Source organism: Zootermopsis nevadensis, unplaced genomic scaffold (genome assembly GCF_977971745.1).
Source record: "Zootermopsis nevadensis isolate Lab colony 2312 unplaced genomic scaffold, Znev_1.0 Znev_ptg000061l, whole genome shotgun sequence".
Lineage (NCBI taxonomy): Eukaryota > Metazoa > Arthropoda > Insecta > Blattodea > Termopsidae > Zootermopsis > Zootermopsis nevadensis.
The window spans coordinates 23,148,323-23,167,919 of NW_028259192.1; the positions used below are offsets into that span (position 1 = coordinate 23,148,323).

Below are 19,597 nucleotides of genomic sequence, written 5' to 3' on the forward strand. Positions count from 1 at the left end.
ATAAAATTTTAATTTATATTGGACTTGCTTCGATAGACAGTCTCTACATTATTGGTCAATTAAAAATTGATAATTTTGATCAAAGATGATGCCATGCGCAGTTCAGTTAATTTTTCGTCCACTACTTGACTACACCTTACATTCTCCCACCTTCTGCAGCTGACTCACAGATGTGTGATCAGCAGGTTTGCCAACTGTTGTGTAGTTAAATCGAATAAAGTTGAGTCCTTGGCTGCGTAGAGGGTTGGTGCATGTAATTGGTGGAAATTGCCCGACGTTTCAGAAGTGCTTAGTACCTCTAACATCCTAGAAGACGGTCATATGCATACCCGCTACCGTGAAATCTTGTCGAGTTTTCTTTTTTGGGGGTGGGAGTAATTTCTTCTTGAATTCCTTGGAAATAAATTCGAGATCAGAGGAGGTAGAGAGAGACAGGTGTGGTAGAGATAGGTAATGAGTGAATGGCTGGATTCAAATGATCGAGTTAAAGGGGAACCGTCACCAAAAATCTTAATTGAAATATTGTGGTTATTCGAAATGCAGATAAGATGTTGAAACATAATGTAATATTTAGTTTAGTGTGTTGACAGTGACAGAAGTGCCTACGTTTGATAGACAATCCTTTGAACATTCAGTGACTTGAGTGACGTTTTCAGTTAGATGAATCGAATAATCTGAAACGAGTTAATCGTTCGAGAGCCATCTTTGAAGTCGAACAAAGTGTCATTTGTCGCCATATTGTGGGAGACTTGAATTTATGGCGCAAGCTACAGAAGTGCTCCGTATTATTTTGTTATAAAATCAGTGGACGATTGATCAAGATACAAGAAAGTTTATGCAACCACGTCAGTTAGAGCAGATGCGTGATGTGTTGGAAGCCAAGATCACGTTGCAGGTAATTTTAATATCTAGAAATTTTTCTACTGGTTACGTATGTACCATAGTCTGTCGCAGACCGCGTGATTCTGAGTGAATGTCTACATATATTAGACTTTTATTTTGATGTATTTCAAAATTGTGAGGGGGATAGATTTGTTTTAAAACGATCAGACTTGAACAGGAAGGATAATGAAGGTTATGTTGTTTAATGCATTTACCAAGTGTCTATTGGCCTTTATAATGCGTTGCCCCATTGACTAGGAAGATTTGACGGGCGTGTTGCAGCTCCAACGCCATTCATTTGTTTATACTGCAGCCGTCCCTGTCTGTGGCCATATTGTCGGAAAGCTTTGATCGCGGAAACACGTAATTGACTAAGTAAATCCATGGAGGAGAGTCCTTTGGAAGCTAGTAGTCGCTCAGATAGTTAAATTTACATCCTTTTATGGAAGCAGGAGGTTTATTTAAGTGTTAATAAAGAACTCTCCACTGGATTCTATCCTGAACCACTCTGTTTACGTTTCAATGTCAGAGGTTCAGTTCAACTCGTCCACTTTGCGACGTTGCCCGGTTTGCTAAGAATCATACGGCCATAGTGGTCTCGTCGCGGAACAGTGTACATATCGTTGTTGTATGGTTTCACTAGCTTGTTTTTTAATGCGATTCTCAGCGTTAAATGTCATATGAACAGGTTAAAATCTATGTGGTTATTTAACGATCATGACAATGTGTCATGCAATATTTTTTACCTTATAATCCAGATGAATGGTTCGTGAATGTGTAACGAATTCTCAGGCATTATAGCTAGAATGTCCAACGGAACTTCAACTTAAGTTTTCATTGAACGCGACCCAGAGCCACTTCGTACCAGTATTTATTAACTATAAGATTTATTTTATTGTCATCTTATTCGTGGTCTTCCAAATTTGCACTTGTTTCTTTGCCAAATTTTGCGGGTTTTTTTGTTATTTGTGTTTTACAAATTACGTGTTCTGAAATAAAGGACGTGTGTGGAGAATTAGGTGGGAGGGCAAACGCTACTGAAGTGTTGAGAAATATCTAGAAGTTGAATTGGTGTGAGGTCGGGTCTACTGGTGTTGTGGAGCTGAAACTTAAAGAGTGCTTATAACATATAATTAAATAGGCCACAATATTTAGATTCACTGCCACAAACTTTCTATAAATTTATCAAGGGAAAAGAAGTAGCTTGTTAAATTGGCGATATTTTTATGGTCCACGTCTTGATTTTTATTTTATTTTACAATGTTTTGAAACTTGGAAGGAATCTTGTAACTCCCGTACGTCGGGGAAATTTGTCTTTGTTTCTAGTTTTACGAATTTCGGCCGTTGTTAGATTCTTGATGCTGTTGCGTGTCCAGATGTGGAGAGTGTCTCGACTTGACATGTCTTTCCAGGTCTCTGCGTCTCACGAGGACCTTACCACACAGGGCGCATCTGAAAAGCGGGAAAAAAAAGTTACGTTTCGCTGATGCTAGAATAATTTCTATAAAATTGTATGATCACATTTGTTTCAATACGGTGTTTAAAAATGGCAAATCTGGTTTGTGTGGAATATTTTCTTTTGTTTCCTGAAACTCAGGGACTTATTATTTACATGAAAGGTTCCTTTTTTTATTGGGTCGGTGTAAACATTGTATCCCTCCGCACGCGCTATTTCCCCATTCTAATCATAAATGTTTTCAAATCTGTCTCTACTTTTCCAAGACAACACACACGGAAAGTGAGGACAAAAATTTATACCCGGAGCCATAACCGAATCCTGAAGAAGGATGCAGTATATTTCGCCGAAAGCTTGATATTTACTTTCAAGGCGACACTGGGTTATAACCCAGAACCCCGACATGGGCGTTGTCCTTGCAACTTCATTACGTCAACGTTTATACAACACGATTTTCATTTTAAAAGTTTTTGAGCTTCTGTGAGATATAGGCCTACATATCCCTGTACCATTTTTTTTTTGGATTAAGTTGACTTTTGTGTGAGAGTGTATCTTTATACTCGGCTGTTTTAAGAAAATTCTAAAATTTATGAGAATGAGGACCACTCTCGAATTGAACTGAGGAGTTCTGGGGTAAAGTTGACGAATGATACATATCCGACCGATGTTTTGAGTAGGGTTATAGGACAGGTGTTGATTGCTGCTTACTTGTAAGGGGTGTCTCCTTCCGCGTGCAGCCGAACGTGTTTATTGAGATTACTCGGGTCTCCAAAGGGCCGGAGACAGAACTTGCATTTCAGAGGTTTGTAGCCCGTGTGCGTCCTGAAAAAAAAAAGACCACTCGGTAAGATGGCAATGACTGTGGGTCACAGGTCAGGATGTTCCGGGCAGAAATTTGCTTGACCTCCTGTTTAACGAAGTACCACGCCATGCAAGGGTATCCCGGAAGTGGAGGTACTCGCTCCTCGCCGTCATGATAGTCTGAGACCGCGTAGTCTACACACCAGATTAACATTTTGCGGAAGAATCATCTCCTCTTATTTAGAAGCTTTGAATTTGTATTAAGTGGAGAAAATGTACTATTCCAACACGGTGTAACAATTTAATTTAAATTTAAATTTACCTGATGTGTATTTTAAGCCCGTATTTTCTTGAATAAAGTCTGCCACAGTAGATGCAAAGGTGACCTTGTTTGGACCTCCCAAGGTTGCTGACTAGTGTCTCCATCTCTGCAGCGTGGTGGAACTCTGTTGTCGTACGCTCTGATGATTGTGGTTGAAAGTTACTAGATGGCAGGACATTCTGTTTGTGATAAAGTCTTGATACTGAAAGGGAATTTGCAGTGAAGAGTTCAGTAACTGAAGCTGGCTTTTGGATCTGTAAGTTCGTTCCACTGAGATGTGACGACGGTTGGAACAGGAAGCGAGGCTGGGAAATCAGTTGGGGTCTTAAGTTAGGAAGGACATTCACAGATGTCGTTCTGTCATTCCCATTGTTTGTCCTAATACCATCAACACTCAGGGAAGTCGTCCTTTTACCCCAGTATGGCTTGAATGCTGAGCTACTATGATGTAATGGCTCCGAAATTGGTCTGCTCGTCTGTCCGACGACGTGGCTTGCTTCATTTGGTACATCCTGAAGATCTTCATTCTTGATAACAGAAGAGGATGTTGCTGTATTGGGAGCACAGGTTCTATTTGAAGTAGCAGACAGATCCTGTGGGGTTGACAGAACTGAGTAAGTGTTTCTGTCGTCTTTTGAGGCTAAATCAAATTTGAATTCAAATTTTTGGGGGGTGAAGGTTGTGGTGTGGGCCACGGGCGAAGTGTCATGCTCTCTTCTGTCGCTGTCTTCAGGTTTACTTGACAGATGGCGACGCAGGCGTCTCCACAAGTGAGATCTCTTAAGTCGGTCGCAGTCAAGAGCTAGATGGATCTTGAGTGGATTCGGTATCTCGAAGTGACGCCCGCAACGGTGACACACATATCTTTTCTCACCTGTAATTATAGAATTGGATGCTTCTTAGCATAACTATTATTAACCAGTAGATCTTTGTGAAAGAGACGTCCTGTATTTCCTATAGGAGTGAACTTCGGGCTTCAAAACTTAAAATTGTTTACGAATTCATTAAGACCCTGTTCAAATTCTCTCATTGTTTCTATTTTTTCACCCTCTGTCTTATCCGCCCCTTCAGCCTGACTTTGTCAGGACGACCGGACACTGCCTGGGAACCTTCATGACCGTAAATTTCCCCCCATCTCCCCCCCACCCGTTAAACGTATTACCAATAGCAATTTCCCCATTTTCTCATCTCTTATTCATTCGAGCTTCACTAATTTGGGACGAGCGGGCATTTCCTGGGAACCTTCTGTAAATTAGATGCTGTTTTTCCTGAAAGGAATAAAATGTCTGCCACTTCTTTCCCTGTAATTTTTTCTTTGTTTCTACTCATCTACTTCCGTTCCTTCATTACTCTCTCTCGGGTGTCAGAGGGCCAGACTAATAATTAACAGAGTAATTAACCGTTTCATGATTTGCTCATCGCCTTACCTTGTATGTTGAGTGGAGTGAGGAACGGTACAGTCAGAGCTGCCAACATCTGCTCAGAGAACCAGAGTTGTAGCTCTTCACCTCGACTGATGGATCTCACGACGTGGACTGTCGCGGTGTTACTACTGGCGCCACTTGTCTGCAGCATCACGTTATAGCTGTGGCAGTCATCTGCAAGTCGTACGTGAAGTATCCACCGCCTGTCGCAACCCACGGCCCTCAGTTTGCCTTCCTCCGAAACGCACACTGCGACCTGCCCCCCCCCCCCCCCAACAAACAGCTCATCAGTTCGGTCCAGGTGGACTTTCCGCGTTTTATCTGTGATCTTTGTCAATGGCGACAGTGAAGTCACTTTTCGGGGGGGCTACTGACCTACGTGTAGGCGGGGCCACGATGGGATCATCACGGAGGATTCCCCATCCCACGTGGTTGCCATAGCCTGTAAAGTTTATAAATGTATCTCTTTACATTTTAACACAGAATTTGTAGCCAGAATTTTTTAATTGAAAATGTTTTTATCTGAAAAATTCCAAGAGTGATGTAAGTCCAAAACATTTCGGAGGTAAAAGATGTTACTAGTGACATGTCGTTAACAGGATAAGAACACTGAAAGATACGTTTGATCTGTCAGCCGTTTTACGTGTTGCGTTATCTGAAGATTTTCTTTGAGGTCCGCACCAAAATTAATTTTTCCCTTGTGAGCGAAAGGAAATGTACGTGACACGAAACTAAGTTTTTAACAAAACTGGCCTTGAGGTTTCCTAACGAACGTCGAGGTCTGAAAAAAAATGTGTTTGGCTCCCCTGCTTCGTACTCTGAAGGTTCCGGGTTCAAATTCCAGCCAGGAGACCGACTGTCCTGATACATTTATTCATGATTTTCAACAGTCACGTCGCTAATCATAATCTCAATTAAATTTGTCGTATATTACACCAAAAATAATCCAAAAAAAGCTACTTTCTATTGAATTTTAAACAAGTATTAGTTTACTCTGGTTCAATAAAACAGGTCTCTTACTTACGTTCTCACAAACATGATTTTCCTCTTCAGTCAAATCTGCTATCGTGATGTCTTCTGAGAAGGTCCCTCGTGGTATGTCGCTAATGGCGGCTATTTTTGTTGCTGGTGAAGTTTTAACAGGACCGGATTTCCCATTTTTGTTTGATAAACCGAGCAATGCTTTAACTGAAGAATGCGTCATATCTGCCCCAGATCTCAGTAAATTATGTGGTATTACAGGGTGCATTTTTCCGATTAAGCAGTCCCATACATTTGTCAGTATTCCAAAAGTTTTATAAACTCTTTTAAGTAATTTACAGAATCCTTGCTTGTGAGATGAAGACCTACCAAGGATTGGTTTGATATGTCCTAATTCTCGAGGCAAGTTATCACTCAGACGAAAACTGTTAATAAATTCGCCACTATGATCGCACACGACCAGCCCCAAAGCCACTGTGACTCTGTGGTATCAATCACCATTTACTTCTCATTATATATTATAGGATACATGACCATGAGCGCAAGATCCACCCCCTTAAATAACTCCCCTCCGTTAATTCAACCCACCTTGCACCCCCTAACAAGTCCAATATCATGTACTTCTCCCTTTATTAAATGTACGTAGCCTGAGAATAACTCTGGTCAGAGGGATGAGGGGGGTGCAAGTGCACTAGGATGAGGTGAATCTCGGTTTCTTGTCAAGCGTCCACCCCCTTCCTGTGTCACCCTGACTGATAAGGGGAGGGGGTCCTAGTCAACACCCCTCTGACCAAAAATCCTATTGTGTTACAATAGACGTCACGCTGTCAGCTGCAACAAATACCAATTCTCTCACAAGTCTTTTGGAGACAGTGGGCTCCGCCATCTTGAACTTTTTGGTTTTTGCGGGTGTCGTACTAGCAGGGGAACGATTTGTTGTAAAAGATGAGGATTTGCATTGAATGCGAAAGACTATATTTTGCGTGATACGTAAAAAATCACTGTCTTCTGCGATGTTGCGTCTTGTATAACGCGTTCGTAGTAGAAACGTCGGTATGTACCTACAAGTCCACACGGCGTCACGACCCAGAGGAACAGCTTCGACATCTTCACCGCCTTGAGAACCTGAAACCTCGAATTATGAAAATTCGATTTCAGGCAAACTTCATGCGTCACCGACCTTAGCAAGGTCTCTTCGGGAGTCGAACCTGTGTTCACTTCATAGGATGACTTAGTAAGGAACACACTGTGGTATTTGAAAATCCAAAAAGGTTTATTCCACAGGGCAACTTTGTGAGAAGTATATAAGAGTCCATCTTCAATTACCGTGTTGACATTTCAAGGGGAGATCTAGAAATTTGCTGTTTTATAACCTGTTTAAAATTCGTATTAAAATCTGTTGTGCATGTAAAAATCTGTGACCACTATTTAATAGAACTACAATTGCGAAACAGAATTTTCTGAAATGAAAATACGAATGAACAGAAAATAAAATTATTAAAACAATACACTGTCACATTGTAAACCCTCGTGCACGTTCGGTGCGGTTTCTTGTAGAACAAGCCCGTGTCTGCATCCCGCACTTCACCTCACCCCTTGGCACCCACCCCCCCAACAACCATTGCACATCAACCCCCTGTCGTTCTGTTATAATGGATGCGTAAAGACGTATTGTGCGCTAACATATGCACTGATGTGCCCTCGTGGATTTAGGTTTGTCTGCGAGTCGTGTGTCGGTCGCGTGCAATCAATAAATTTATCGTGATGGCATTTCATTGGCCACGTGCTAGTCCACGTGTATTTTGACTTCAGATTAGAAGAGGATTTTAAAATACTAACATAAATTCTTTCATACTCCCAGCAAATAAAAACACCAGTTGATTTGTTTTGAAAACATGCGAAAATACTCTTATTACACTCATCAGGTTGGACGACCGTGGTTCGATTCCCTTCAGGGGGAAAAAATCTTTCTTCCTGTCACAAAGTCCACATCGGCTCTGTGCCCCAATCGTCGTCCTGGTTCACTAACGCAGAGGTTAAGAAAGAGTGGAGTTATACCTCCATCTCCCCAGATGGGCCAGAGACAAATTTACTTTACATTTCACGGCTTGTGTGTGTGTGTGTGTTGTTGGTCATTAGATTGTTGAACGACGCTCATGAACCATGACAGCGCCTTGAAGTGCGCATTGGCTGGCAATCTTGAAGAGTTTCTGCGCAGCAAAGTGACTGGGGTCGACTGTAGTTACTTTCGTTACCGTGGTTAAGGTGGTTAATGGTGAGATTTTGGCGAACGGGCTTCATTGTCGTGGTCCGCGTACATTTTCTAGCTTTTCTCATGGCGCCCCCTTCCCCGTGTGAGCCCGGTCGTCGGGTAAACACCTGTTCTTCACGGCGTTTAACTGGCTGGCCTCAAGTGTGTACGATCATACGCAGGCCGGATGAGGGGATGAGAGGCCGAGGGGTGGCTACAATACGATTAGATGATTGGGGTTGAGAGGGAGACCTTAAATGGTCCACAATTGGAGGCTGTAGACATGTGACGTTGGTACATAATACACCGAAGGGTCCTCGATCAGCAGACAGAACATTAAATTAAAACACCTGTGTTCGAAAGTTCGTCATTACACGTGTTTGTCTTGGTGAAAGCGGCTGTTATCATCAACGTCATCACAGTCGCCGTAAAACAGTTTTACAAATAATTTTGTGCAATTGCGAAACAAAATTTCTGACCTGGGTTCGAATCCCAGTGAAAGGCATGGTTGTTTGCCCGCGTATTCCTGAGTCGTGTCCTTTGTACGGGCAAAGAGAGGTCTTGCGACGGGCAGATCACCGATGAAAGTATCATCATTGTAATGGAATAACGTCGTTTAACGACTTGAGATATGTAAAGTAACTGTCATTTATTTTAAGCTGATTCCAAATGTTCTTTGGTATGTTTCTAGATGTTTGACGCTGGTATGAAGATTCTCTTCCATGATTCCAGCGGAGGACAGAAGTGTTCTTACTAAAGGTAAGTTAATTTACTTTTGAAACGTTCTCTCTTTTGTTAGGGGTGTGTATTTTGTTAATTTTCGACACATTTCTGTGGCGTTTATTCTTCGATAACGCATTTTTCTCGTCACTGTGTCACTGAACGCGAAGTTCTGTCGTTGTAGCGACAAAGTTCGGGCTTCATATGGTCCTCTTAACAAGGAAGAATTTCGGAAAACTCTTGCCACATTTTGTCAACTCCTTTTCGTAATACGTTTCTATTATCACATGGTTTCTTGTGTGCTTTGGTATGTGGGACTTATATCGGACTTAGCAAGCACCTCTGAAACGTCGGAAAACTTGTGTCAGACTACACAGCGCAACAAGTTTGCGATACGTGTTTGTGTGGTTTGGAACCAATGCGCTGTGGAGTTTGTGGATTTCTTTTTCATTGGCTAAATTATGACAATTTTTGTGTATTCAGTGGCGTATAGTGATGAGGTTTCTGTAACACGAATTAGTGTTTCTGTTTGTCTAATGCAGCATTTATCAGAGCCGCAGGGGTCGGGGGGTGGGTGAATGGTCTAATTACTGTTCTAATTTCTCAGTGCATTTTGTGGGTACTACATTGGTAAAGGATAATTTGAATAAAACATTTTCCCATGCGTTAATGTGTGGTAAATATCTTTTTTTTTAAAAAAAAATAACATATTGATTCTGTACATATTAATTTCCTTTTAGAAATAAGTAATATGTTACGACGAAGACTGTGGTCGGTGTGAAACTTAATCATGATTCCGAAACATTTCTCTTAAACTCACTGGGGAAATCAAAATGTACGATCATAATATATTATTTAAGATTAACGTATTCAGTGTATGTGAATACAAATTATAGACAGATGAGCATTTATACATTTTAATTCACATCCATACATCTAAAAAAAATCAACAGTTTTTTTCAAATTTATACATTTTATGATTACATGTACTTCATATATGCAGATGTGTTTACACCTGAAAACTATTTTGTGTTGACAATAATACGACAGTAAAAGGAGAAAATTTTGATTAATGCTCATAACGATAGATTGAGAGGCAATTACGCCCCAAATATTACAATTTTAAACACCCCGGCAAGCACTTTCTTCTTGTACAGAACAAAAAAATTTATGTTCAATTTGTTGCTTGTATTTGTTAAGCGTCGTGTTTAGAATCAGACAAAAATAAACTTACGAAATACGAACAATAACGTGTTTGAAATAACAGAAAACTAATGAGGAGCGGAAAATATGAGAAATGCGTACAGAATTTTTCTTGAAAAACGCGAAGCAAAGAAAACACTTATAAATCCTAGTTATAGTTGAAAAACTAATATAAAGTGGATTTTAAAGAAATAGTGTGTGAACTGGATTCATCTGGCTCACATTATGGTTCAAAGTCGTAATCTTTGCCTTGAGGTACTGAAGAATACCACGAGAAATCTTATCAGGATAGCTGGTCCTCGGGTCGAAATTTCAACCGGTCATACCTCTGTTTGCCCAGAGAAATTTCATAGGAACGCGTTAAATTCTCGTTGGTTCAGTTAATAATGTTTATTCTGAGATTACGTAGACCAGCTTCATGTATTTACATAATCAAATACAACATTTATTAAGATATCCTCAAACTCTTTCAGGCATTCGTATCAGTTGCCATGAGGATTCATCGTACCTTAACTTCGCTTAAGCTAATAATCGGTATTATTATTATTTATAAATTTCCTTCAGTTGTGTGCCATAGGCCACTTATGCTTTCACCGTTTGAGTACCGGGTGTCCTACAGCTGACAGATTCTCATAGGCTTCTGGACGGAATGAAAATCGCGAACAAAAACCAATCATCGTGAGCCATACCACGCACACACCAACTCATTTCTTGTATTATATTCCCTTGCAAAAGTTACTTGGAGTTGCCCCGAGGTTTGTGACGGTAAGGGGGGAGGGTATATTTTTGGAGGGGGGGGGGGCAAGAGAAATTTTATGTTGTCCTGCACTTGTGTTTGCAGATTAATCCAGCCCATTGTCCACGAATGTAAAGAGAGAGGACTCAATTGTATGCACGCCTATAACCTAAACTTGAAAGTACATGCTAATGCCTGCCCTCTCTGAAATGTAACCAAGCGTAAGTAAACACGCATTTGATTAAATAAGAATTTCGCTTTGGTACCCTTTTATATTTCGGGGATATTGTTTTGTCATTGTACGTGGCGTCTGGGGTATTAGATACGAAGTTGTCCTAGAGTTTGCTCGCTTTCTGGTTTTGTGTTATAACACAAAGTAAGTCATTTTACATTAATATTTTTCAAAAGATTTGGGCTTTTTAAGGTGCTATTTTTAAGTTTTTACGGCGACGGATATAAATATTACTGACTTATAGGTCGTTTCGCCATTCAGTCTGATAGTCCACCCTGATCGTGGAGGCAGTAAGCACCTCTGAAACATCAGTCAAGTTCAAACAGGCTACACGGCGCAACGTCCCAAAAGACAATTAATTTTCAGGGAATATTTAACACTTTAAAGCCCGATGGTGACTATATTTACCACCTGTTTTAAAAATAAATAATTATCAATTTTGTATTTGTGCGTTTCGTATGATTCTCAGTGTAAACTCGATTATTTCCTTAAACAGCGTTAACCAGTCGATTTTTGTAATGGTGAGGCGTTGTGTTTTCTTCGCGGTACGGACTGAAATCTTTAATATTAATCAGACGAACTATGATTCTCAGTGTAAACAGCGATTATTTCCTTAAACAGCGTTAAGCAGTTGATCTTTGGAATGGTGAAGTGTAGTGTTTTCTTCGCGGTACGGACTGAATTCTTTAATATTAATCAGACGAACTATGATTCTCATTATAAACAGCGATTATTTCCTTAAACAGCGTTAACCAGTTGATCCTTGTAATGGTGAAGTGCGGTGTTTTCTTCGCGGTACGGACTGAATTCTTAAATAAAATTTAGTAGACCTTCGGCTTGAAAGGGTTAACGTGTTATTATCTCCGTGGTTAAGATACTTTGGCTGTCGTGGGCCATCGCAACTGAAGGTTTCTGTGATTTCCCGCTATTTCTGCAAGCGAAACAGTGGATAAAGTTTTAAAATATGCCAGTCCAAATTCATTTCTAATCTTCGTTGTCAATCGAACTGTCATGGTGGCCAATCTTTAGATCAAGATACTAGGTTATGGACGGGTTTTATCTGGCAAAGCATAGAGACCAACAGCGGGTTCCTGTGAAGACGGTAATGAACTCTTGGGTTGATAAAATCAGGGAATTCCTTGAGGATTCGTTGTTACATGCACGTGAAATGATTCGTCATTCATTGCACAGCGTAACTTTTGCTGCCCGCTGTACATTATGCATGGTCTGTCTTCGTTTCTTCACGCTCTCGCCGCCTTGCTCCCATCTGAAACTAATTCCAAGCTCATATATTGGGGTTTTCCACCCTCAGCGTCCCACAACCGTGCAAATCTTTTGTAACTTTCTGACATGTGGCGATGGCGTCGTATTTCGGCGTAACTCAAATTAAGTTCGGGCTCCTTTGTCAAGTGACATTATTTCTCAGATTTCCATAACAACATTGTAATCCCATCTGCATCCCTGACTGGTTTCAATAATATTTGCAAAAAAATAAAAAATAAAATATATAATTTGCCCTAGAAGCATTTGTAAAGATTTTACTTCTCAAATGTTTCCATCAGCATCAACGACCTTGTTCTGTCCATTTTGTTCTTGGTAAGAAAACTTATTATTCCTTCTGGTTGATAATGTATAAGCCATTAACTGCCTATCATTCTACACGTTCTTGTCATTTATATATCGTCTTTTCTTTTAGGCTAAATATATTTAATTTCATTGTAATTTACTCGTTCTTCTTATAATCTTCTATTTTATCTTGTTTCGGGTCGTAACATTTTCAATTTTGCTGCTTGTATTAAACAAGTGGTTTTGAGGTTTCCACGGCGGTGAGTCCGAAGATGGCGGTCTTCTGGGTTGTTACTTCGCGTAGTCTCGTATAAATCCACCAACGTTTCAGAGGTCCTGCTGCCTCTATCATCGCCCTGATGATGGAGGCAGGAAGGACATCTGAAACGCTGGTAAACTTCTACCAGACAACCCAGAAGACAGCCATCTTCAGTTAGTGATTTGTCATTATTGCTGTGTATAGCGTTGGTCACTGATGTATCGTCGTTAAATAAAGTAGGTCTACGGATGATTCTTCCTGGACACTTTGCAACGAGCCGTGCTGTTTTATCTGTGGTTGATTTCGCAAATGCGCTGCAGCTGTTGTTCTGGTAGGGAGCATAGGGCATCTAGAGGGTCCCCTTTCGCTGCATGGAACGTCAGAGAGGCTGAATGGCAGATTTCGAATTGCAAGATGAGTGATACGTGTGATGAATAGTTCTCAAACAGGTGCTGTGGTCATTATTGCCAGTGTTGGATTATTATACCACTTGTGCTCGGTTATGAAAGGGAGGGGATCATGATAGATCTTGATCCTGAATGCAGCTAACAGGAAAGATTTAACAAAGATGCTGGGAATGAAGGTATTGTCAGTGACGTTCATGGAAAAAAAAATGCCTTACTTAGAACAGTCGATATTAAAATTATCGAAAAATAATCTTATTGTGTGGTTCGGTCCGTTTATTGTCGTGGTTACATTAAGCTCCTGCAGTTAAATGCCAGAATAGATAAGCCGTACCCAATAATTTGTTTTCCAGCGATGGTGGTACACCATAGTTACTGTGAATCCAGTCTGCATCCTCCCGTCCCATTTCCGTAAGATCCATTTTTGTATTTTCCCTTCATCTATGTCTAGGTTTTCCAAGTGCTCCCTTGCATTCAAGTTTACAATCAAAATTTTATAAACATCTCTTGTATCTTTCGCACGTGTCACAGTCTCCGCCTGTCTCTTTTGACAATTTATAATAATTTTTCTTTGCGTACCAGATTTCTTTTCGGATACTGTAATTATTCCTTCAGAGTTGATTCTGTATTTTTACGCATTTAACTTTCACTGATACCTCAGAAATACAGCAACTTTAAAACCAGGAAGTAAAATGTTTGTATTATGTGAATTTTCAAAACATTCCTCTGACTGATAAGATTTGTTAGGTGGAATAAGTATTTAAGAAGCAGACGTGAATATAAATTATTGCGACTGGAACAATATCACGTGAACAAAATCTGCCCCACTTTGCCCTAAAAGACTCTTACTTCACCTCTGTAAAATGGAAAATCTCTTCATTATTAAACTGTTTTAAAGTGACATTCCAACTGGGGTTGCTTAGTCACTGCGATTTCTTAAACCGATTCAAACTAACTTCAGCGTGACAATATATAAGTCCACTTTCTTCAAAACTCAGCCCACATAGTATCAGACGTCCACACCAGTTACGTCCAAACGTGAGTGGAGTGTCAAGAGAAGATAATTCTCCTTTTTTTAAAAAAAATTCCGACGTTGTAATAAAAAATAATGTTTAGATTCTCATATTTATCTCGTGTGGTTTAATTCATACGGAAAATTCGTGTTTCTGTTTGATTGATTAATTGTGTAAATTTAATGGAAACAAACCGATTAACACCTGGAGGAAGCATTTGTAATGAAAACCATTCTGACATCAAACAAGAGAATCAGTTATTTCGTCTGTGGTAAAGTCAAAATGCGAAATTGCCCGTGTGCTGTAATTGAAGAAAGCTAGACATTTCTAAGCCTATACTTCGAACAAACCGTGGGTAAAAACTCTGGCTGTATAATCAGAATTGTTACGAACGCAAGAACGACACATCTAATCAAAATAACTTAGCAAAGTACAAACTGTAATCGGCCGTGGCATTTCTTCGATTCTCCGTTGAATCGGAAGTTTACTTACTTCGTCCGCGTTCGTCAATTACTTTATCAGTTTCAACTTCTGTTCCAGGATTCTCTTCCAGTCGTTTAGGAGTTTTCTCTTCTTCGCTGTCCAGACCGAGTTCCTTCGCGTCCTCCTCTGCCATAACTCGATATATCTCAGCTTTCGTCTCTAAAATTTCGCGAACTATGTCTGGAAAAGAAAAAAAAATACTTAGTTTGTAAACATTTTGCTTAAACAGACCGACCGACTTCTGGACACCGATCCGACGATACATTTATAAACACTCAACATGTTAGGAAATGTATACACAGAGCAGCATTTCTGGTGCCTTGGCCATTGTCAATTGCGCCGGTGGGCGGGGGTGATGACGTAATCACGGAGGATTCCCCCACTGGGTAGCGCGCGGACGGATTCCGTTCTTGGGGTTTGTGTTTTTTAAACGAAATTTGAATGCGTCGACTGTTTTTTGTAGAATATCCAAATTTAATATATCAGTTTAAAATTCGCACCAGCAGTTCCGGAATTGTTACACGCGGACAGACGGACAGACATGGCGGAGATGATGCGTATTTATATATTTTTCAACCACAGCTTATAGTTTTGAAAGCGCCTGAAAGTGGCCCCCCCCCCCTGAGATAAGGGGGAGGACGTGCCCCTTTTGTACTGAGCAGACCACAAAAATGTGTCGCGTAAAATTTTGCCTTGACTGTTGTTTTAAGTCACGTGGGCTCCGTTGTTTTAACAAGACTTTCATACAAGTGTGTCACATCTTATTTTAATCACGAACCTGTAAGAACTTCTCTGCTGGTAAACATCTGGTTAATTTCTTGTTTCACTTCTGAAATCAGCCATGGCATGACTTCTTCCTCGACACCTATTATGAAAAATACAAACAAGGTCAGTGGTCGATTCTTTGTACCATTGTTCTGTTAATAGTGGAAAAGACGAGTTGGATTTGAAGAAGGAACAATTAATCTCGTATTTTCATCTCTTACCGCGATCTTCCTCAACCGTGCTATTCAAAAGTGCTGCTACCATTAGTCAGCTTTCAGGGGATGTTTGTAAAGGACACAAAGATCCATAAAGAAAAATAAAGTGTAAGAGATAAAGACACGAAATAAACCACCCCTTGTTGAATTTTAAGGGGTCTTTTTGTTGGAAATAAGTGAAGAAGAATCAACATGAATTTTAAAGATTTTGAGGAAACCTCGGTTAGGCCTATAATTGACCCAGCATGAATTTGTCCACGTGGAAATGAGCCTATCGTAGCTTCATTGAGAGGTCAGCGCTGGTGACAAAGGCAACGGCGATATCTGATTTAAGTACCCTCTGGTAATAGAGCTCTTTTAAATTTGTGTACAGAGAACGACGAAGTTGTAACGCAAATTCACAAAAGACAAGAACGAGATTGGAACTCAATTTGGAGTCATCGTTGAATATGTTAGTACGGATGTCCCTGGCTTTTATTGAGGCACAAAGTATCAGGAATGGCTTGCGTGAATTTTAGATCACCCTGTGTATTAGCATTAGGAACAATGAAAAATAACCGGTGACGACGAAACTGAAAATATTTTTTTGTGTAGCCGAACGAAAACACACGTCAATATGACACATGGATGCCCGAATAAACGTCAGTTGCGTGACTTTTAATGTCTTGATGTGATTTGGAGTGTTTCTTTCCGTGTAAGTGGGTTATTGAATAAGTCAGTCCATGAGGGCAGAGCACTGAAAGAATTGAAGGCACGTAAATATTTAAGATTCGATTAGTCTTCTTCACATTTAACAGCCTAATTTTTATTTCATAAAGACAAAATGTCCTTACCGATTTAAAGTCGAATCTCGCCAATACAAATTTTCATATGAAGTTTAAATTCGGGGTTCGTGTGTTTGTTAGCTTATGACTCGAGAAAAGTTTCACCGATTTGGACCAAATTTTGTTTTATCTTTTCTTGAGACCAGGGAGAGATCATATGAGGCTTAAAGCTCTGGAAACGTGTCCTGAGTTCTATTCTCGCTGAGAGATACTTTCCTTGTCATGACATAATTCGTGTATCTTCTGCCTCTAAGTTTTTCTTTCGCAGACATATTGATGAGAAGAACAGAACAGCTTTTGTATCTGCGTGTACAAACCTTTGTTTCCGGCTAAAATGGCACCGACGTAGACTTAGTTATGAAAAATAGATTTGGACGAACAATTACAAGCTGTAGATCTTAGAAACATTTTTACTATGAAATTTTGTTTTCAAAACTGATACTTTCTTTACCATAAATAGTAAAACGTGGTTTTCTGTTTCCTAATCGTCGTCGAGAATCGTTTTCGTGATTAAATATAAATCTCTTAAGGCCTTATGCAATTTCAGAAACATATTTACGCAATGTTTCAAAATGTCGAGGACTTACGTCACTGGATAGTAAAAACATTTATGAAACTGACTATATTAAAGATGTACATAGGCCCTATATACCTAAGTATATATATACATCCGACAAATATATACAGTGTGTGCGCGTCTTAAAATGATGACTTAAGTTGAAGATTGCGTCCAGGAAGAAATTAAGTAACCGAGTCATCCCGTCTGCTTTTAAAACAAAAATACATTTTAAAGACGATTGGCTTCAACCAGATTAATTTATATTCTTTCCTCCACGCCCTCTAATCCTTGTGTGTAGTGGGAACGGGGTGAGGGGTCTTTCTGTCGACTGGGGGGGGGGGTAAGGGGATTGGATTCGTTCAGTGATTTATACAGGATGAGATGGGTGGAGCGTGTAGCACACATGGTACAGACAAGAAATACATACAGTACTTTAGTTGGATAAATTGAATAGAAGAAACTGCTTGTGATATGTAGAAGCAGATGGGGAAATAATATTAAAATGAATCTTAAAAGAATACGATAATATGAACTGGATTGAACTGAAACCGAGTGATAACAGACAACTTAGAAAAAAAATAATCAATAATAACTAATTCCATGCAGCAAAGTTATTCTTGAGAAGGTGATAGTCGCTTAGCTGGTCAAGACAGTTCGTTTCTTTATGAAATTCTGTAAATTCAGAAGCTCAAGATTCCGCCACTGAATCAGATTAATGAATGTGATTGATGTTTATCATCATAATTATCATCAGCTTAATCCAGTCCATACGTTCAATCCGTATTTAGTGATAATAACTATTAATGACAGTGGAGGTAGGTTTGTTGTCGCTCGACGTAATAACACAAGGCATCAGTCAGGACTTTACCGATTTTGACGTCATCAATGACGTAACCAGCCTCTTTGAGTCCTTCCAGAACAGGAGGCAGCAAGTCTGCCAAGTGTCCCTCGGTAAGAACGGCCTCAGCCACTCGCTGTTCTGTCTCCCGTTGTAGCGTGATCACCACCTCACCCTGTTCCATTCGGCGATCCTGCGAAACACGAAAAAAAAAAAGGTCCTGGGTTGAAGTTTCCTTCGAGATTTTAGGTTCAGGTATTCAACGACACGTGACGGTCGGGATGACATATGAACATTTTACTTTCGAAGCCGTGACTCTTGCAAATGGACGACATCTAGAGGAAATGAAACAAGTACATAATTTTGGGAGGGGGGTGTAGAGATTATTACAGGAGCAAAGGTTACAAACCCAAAAACTGCCTTGAGTTCGAGTCCCAGTGAAGATATTGTGTTCACAAATGATGTTCATATGATACGTATGGAATGATCACGCCTATGATAAGCTTTCGGTTGTCTATATTGTCGCAGTAACACTGAAAATACACAAAAAGATGGTCTTATATTCCATGTTTTATCTGTGATGTGTGAAACAGCTGTAGAAAAGTTATAGGTGGTTACTAACGTTTGGGAGGAAAGTACCGACTCCATATTCAGGGTAGGAGAAGACGAAGTTTCGGCGTTGGTAACCGCTCGCATTTCTACACATCTGCACAACCCAGAAGACGAAAATTGCTGGTTAACTTACGTTGTTCTGTCTTCAGTGGACACTTCGCATTTGCGGGTCTTACCGTCTCTTCTCTCGTCGTCCTCTCCTCTTCCTGGAGACGCTGCAGCTCCTGGAATCTCCTCTGTTGGGCCCTGAGAGCCATCAGTTCCTCCTCCTCCAACACTTCTGTCATCGCCTCCTCGACCGTCTTTCCTACCAACACCTCGAGTACCGGCTGCACTTCAGCGTCGAAGTCAAACAGCTGAAACATGAAGACGTGCTCTGGAAAGGCGGCACGTGGCAGGAGAGGATTCACAGGTTGACTTCACGCGGTAGAGTCATGGTTCAGAAGCTAATAGTCCAGAAATTTACCGAATTTTATGGAACGCAGTGGTTCATTACCGTATTTGCAACAGCCCACCACTTGTCGTTACCCTGAGCAACGTTAATCCAGTACTATTTCATAAATTTCCATTTTAATATTATCCACCTATCAGTGTCTGAATTTCCCCGAGTGGTCTCTTTCTTCCTCTAGGATTTCCGACAAAAAAAATCTGTGTGTATTTCACGTCTCTGCCATAACTATATGCCCCGCCCATCTTGATTTCTTTGGTACAATAACAAAAACCCACAACCATTAAAAAGCGTAAGGATTTAATATAACATACAAAAGTATTCCCGCTCGGAGTCTTAAAATGCTTTACCGTCAACTTTTCTTTCCAGCATTCTAAAGCCACTTAACCTAACCTAACCTAACAAAACTTATCCTAAGTAGGATTAGAGGTTCTCAGGGCAGTGTTGTAGCGCCATGTAGTCTGTCAGAAGCTTACCGACGTTTCAGAGGTCCTTGCTGCCTACATCATAAGAGCGACGAGTACTCATCGTCTTGGTTAGTATAAATAAGTTCTGAAGTGGTTTTTATCTTCGACCCTGAAGATGGTAGCAGTATGTTCCTCC

At 40.3% G+C, this 19,597-nt stretch overlaps 3 protein-coding genes across 9 annotated transcripts in view; 1 reads left to right on the forward strand and 2 right to left on the reverse strand.

The window, feature by feature from the left end:
* The first annotated feature begins 34 nt into the window (after positions 1-34).
* Positions 35-19,597, forward strand: part of LOC110838714 (uncharacterized) — a 456,091-nt gene continuing 436,528 nt past the window's right edge. For 2 of the 3 annotated variants that reach the window (XM_087341090.1, XM_087341092.1), the window contains exons 1-2: positions 35-895; positions 8,809-8,876. The gene's annotated coding sequence lies outside the window, so the exon portion shown is untranslated. The remainder of the gene's footprint in view (positions 896-8,808; positions 8,877-19,597) is intronic. The other variant, XM_087341091.1, reaches the window with a different exon arrangement.
* Prdm13 (PR/SET domain 13) lies at positions 1,843-5,086 on the reverse strand. Its single transcript, XM_087340602.1, has 4 exons — positions 4,889-5,086; positions 3,462-4,335; positions 3,047-3,160; positions 1,843-2,334 (listed from the first exon to the last, which is right to left on the reverse strand). Exons 1-4 carry the CDS (start codon positions 5,034-5,036, stop codon positions 2,211-2,213), a joined length of 1,260 nt encoding a protein of 419 aa, XP_087196728.1. The 5' UTR covers positions 5,037-5,086; the 3' UTR covers positions 1,843-2,210.
* Rsph3 (Radial spoke head protein 3) overlaps positions 9,741-19,597 on the reverse strand; it is a 31,114-nt gene continuing 21,257 nt past the window's right edge. For all 5 annotated transcript variants that reach the window (XM_087340111.1, XM_087340110.1, XM_087340109.1 and 2 more), the window contains 5 exons: positions 18,723-18,902; positions 17,965-18,127; positions 15,512-15,598; positions 14,743-14,913; positions 9,741-12,281 (listed from right to left, as the gene is read on the reverse strand). In XM_087340111.1, coding sequence (XP_087196237.1) covers positions 12,250-12,281; positions 14,743-14,913; positions 15,512-15,598; positions 17,965-18,127; positions 18,723-18,902 — 633 coding nt within the window. In that variant the 3' untranslated portion in view covers positions 9,741-12,249. The remainder of the gene's footprint in view (positions 12,282-14,742; positions 14,914-15,511; positions 15,599-17,964; positions 18,128-18,722; positions 18,903-19,597) is intronic.

Coding starts and splice junctions, on each gene's coding strand:
- Prdm13 (XM_087340602.1), bottom strand. CDS start 5,036: ATGCTGCAGACAAGTGGCGCCAGTAGTAACACCGCGACAGTCCACGTC. Junction 4,336..4,888: donor CACTCCACTCAACATACAAG/GTAAGGCGATGA, acceptor CTATAATTACAG/GTGAGAAAAGATATGTGTGT. Junction 3,161..3,461: donor GGGCTTAAAATACACATCAG/GTAAATTTAAAT, acceptor TTTTTTTTTCAG/GACGCACACGGGCTACAAAC.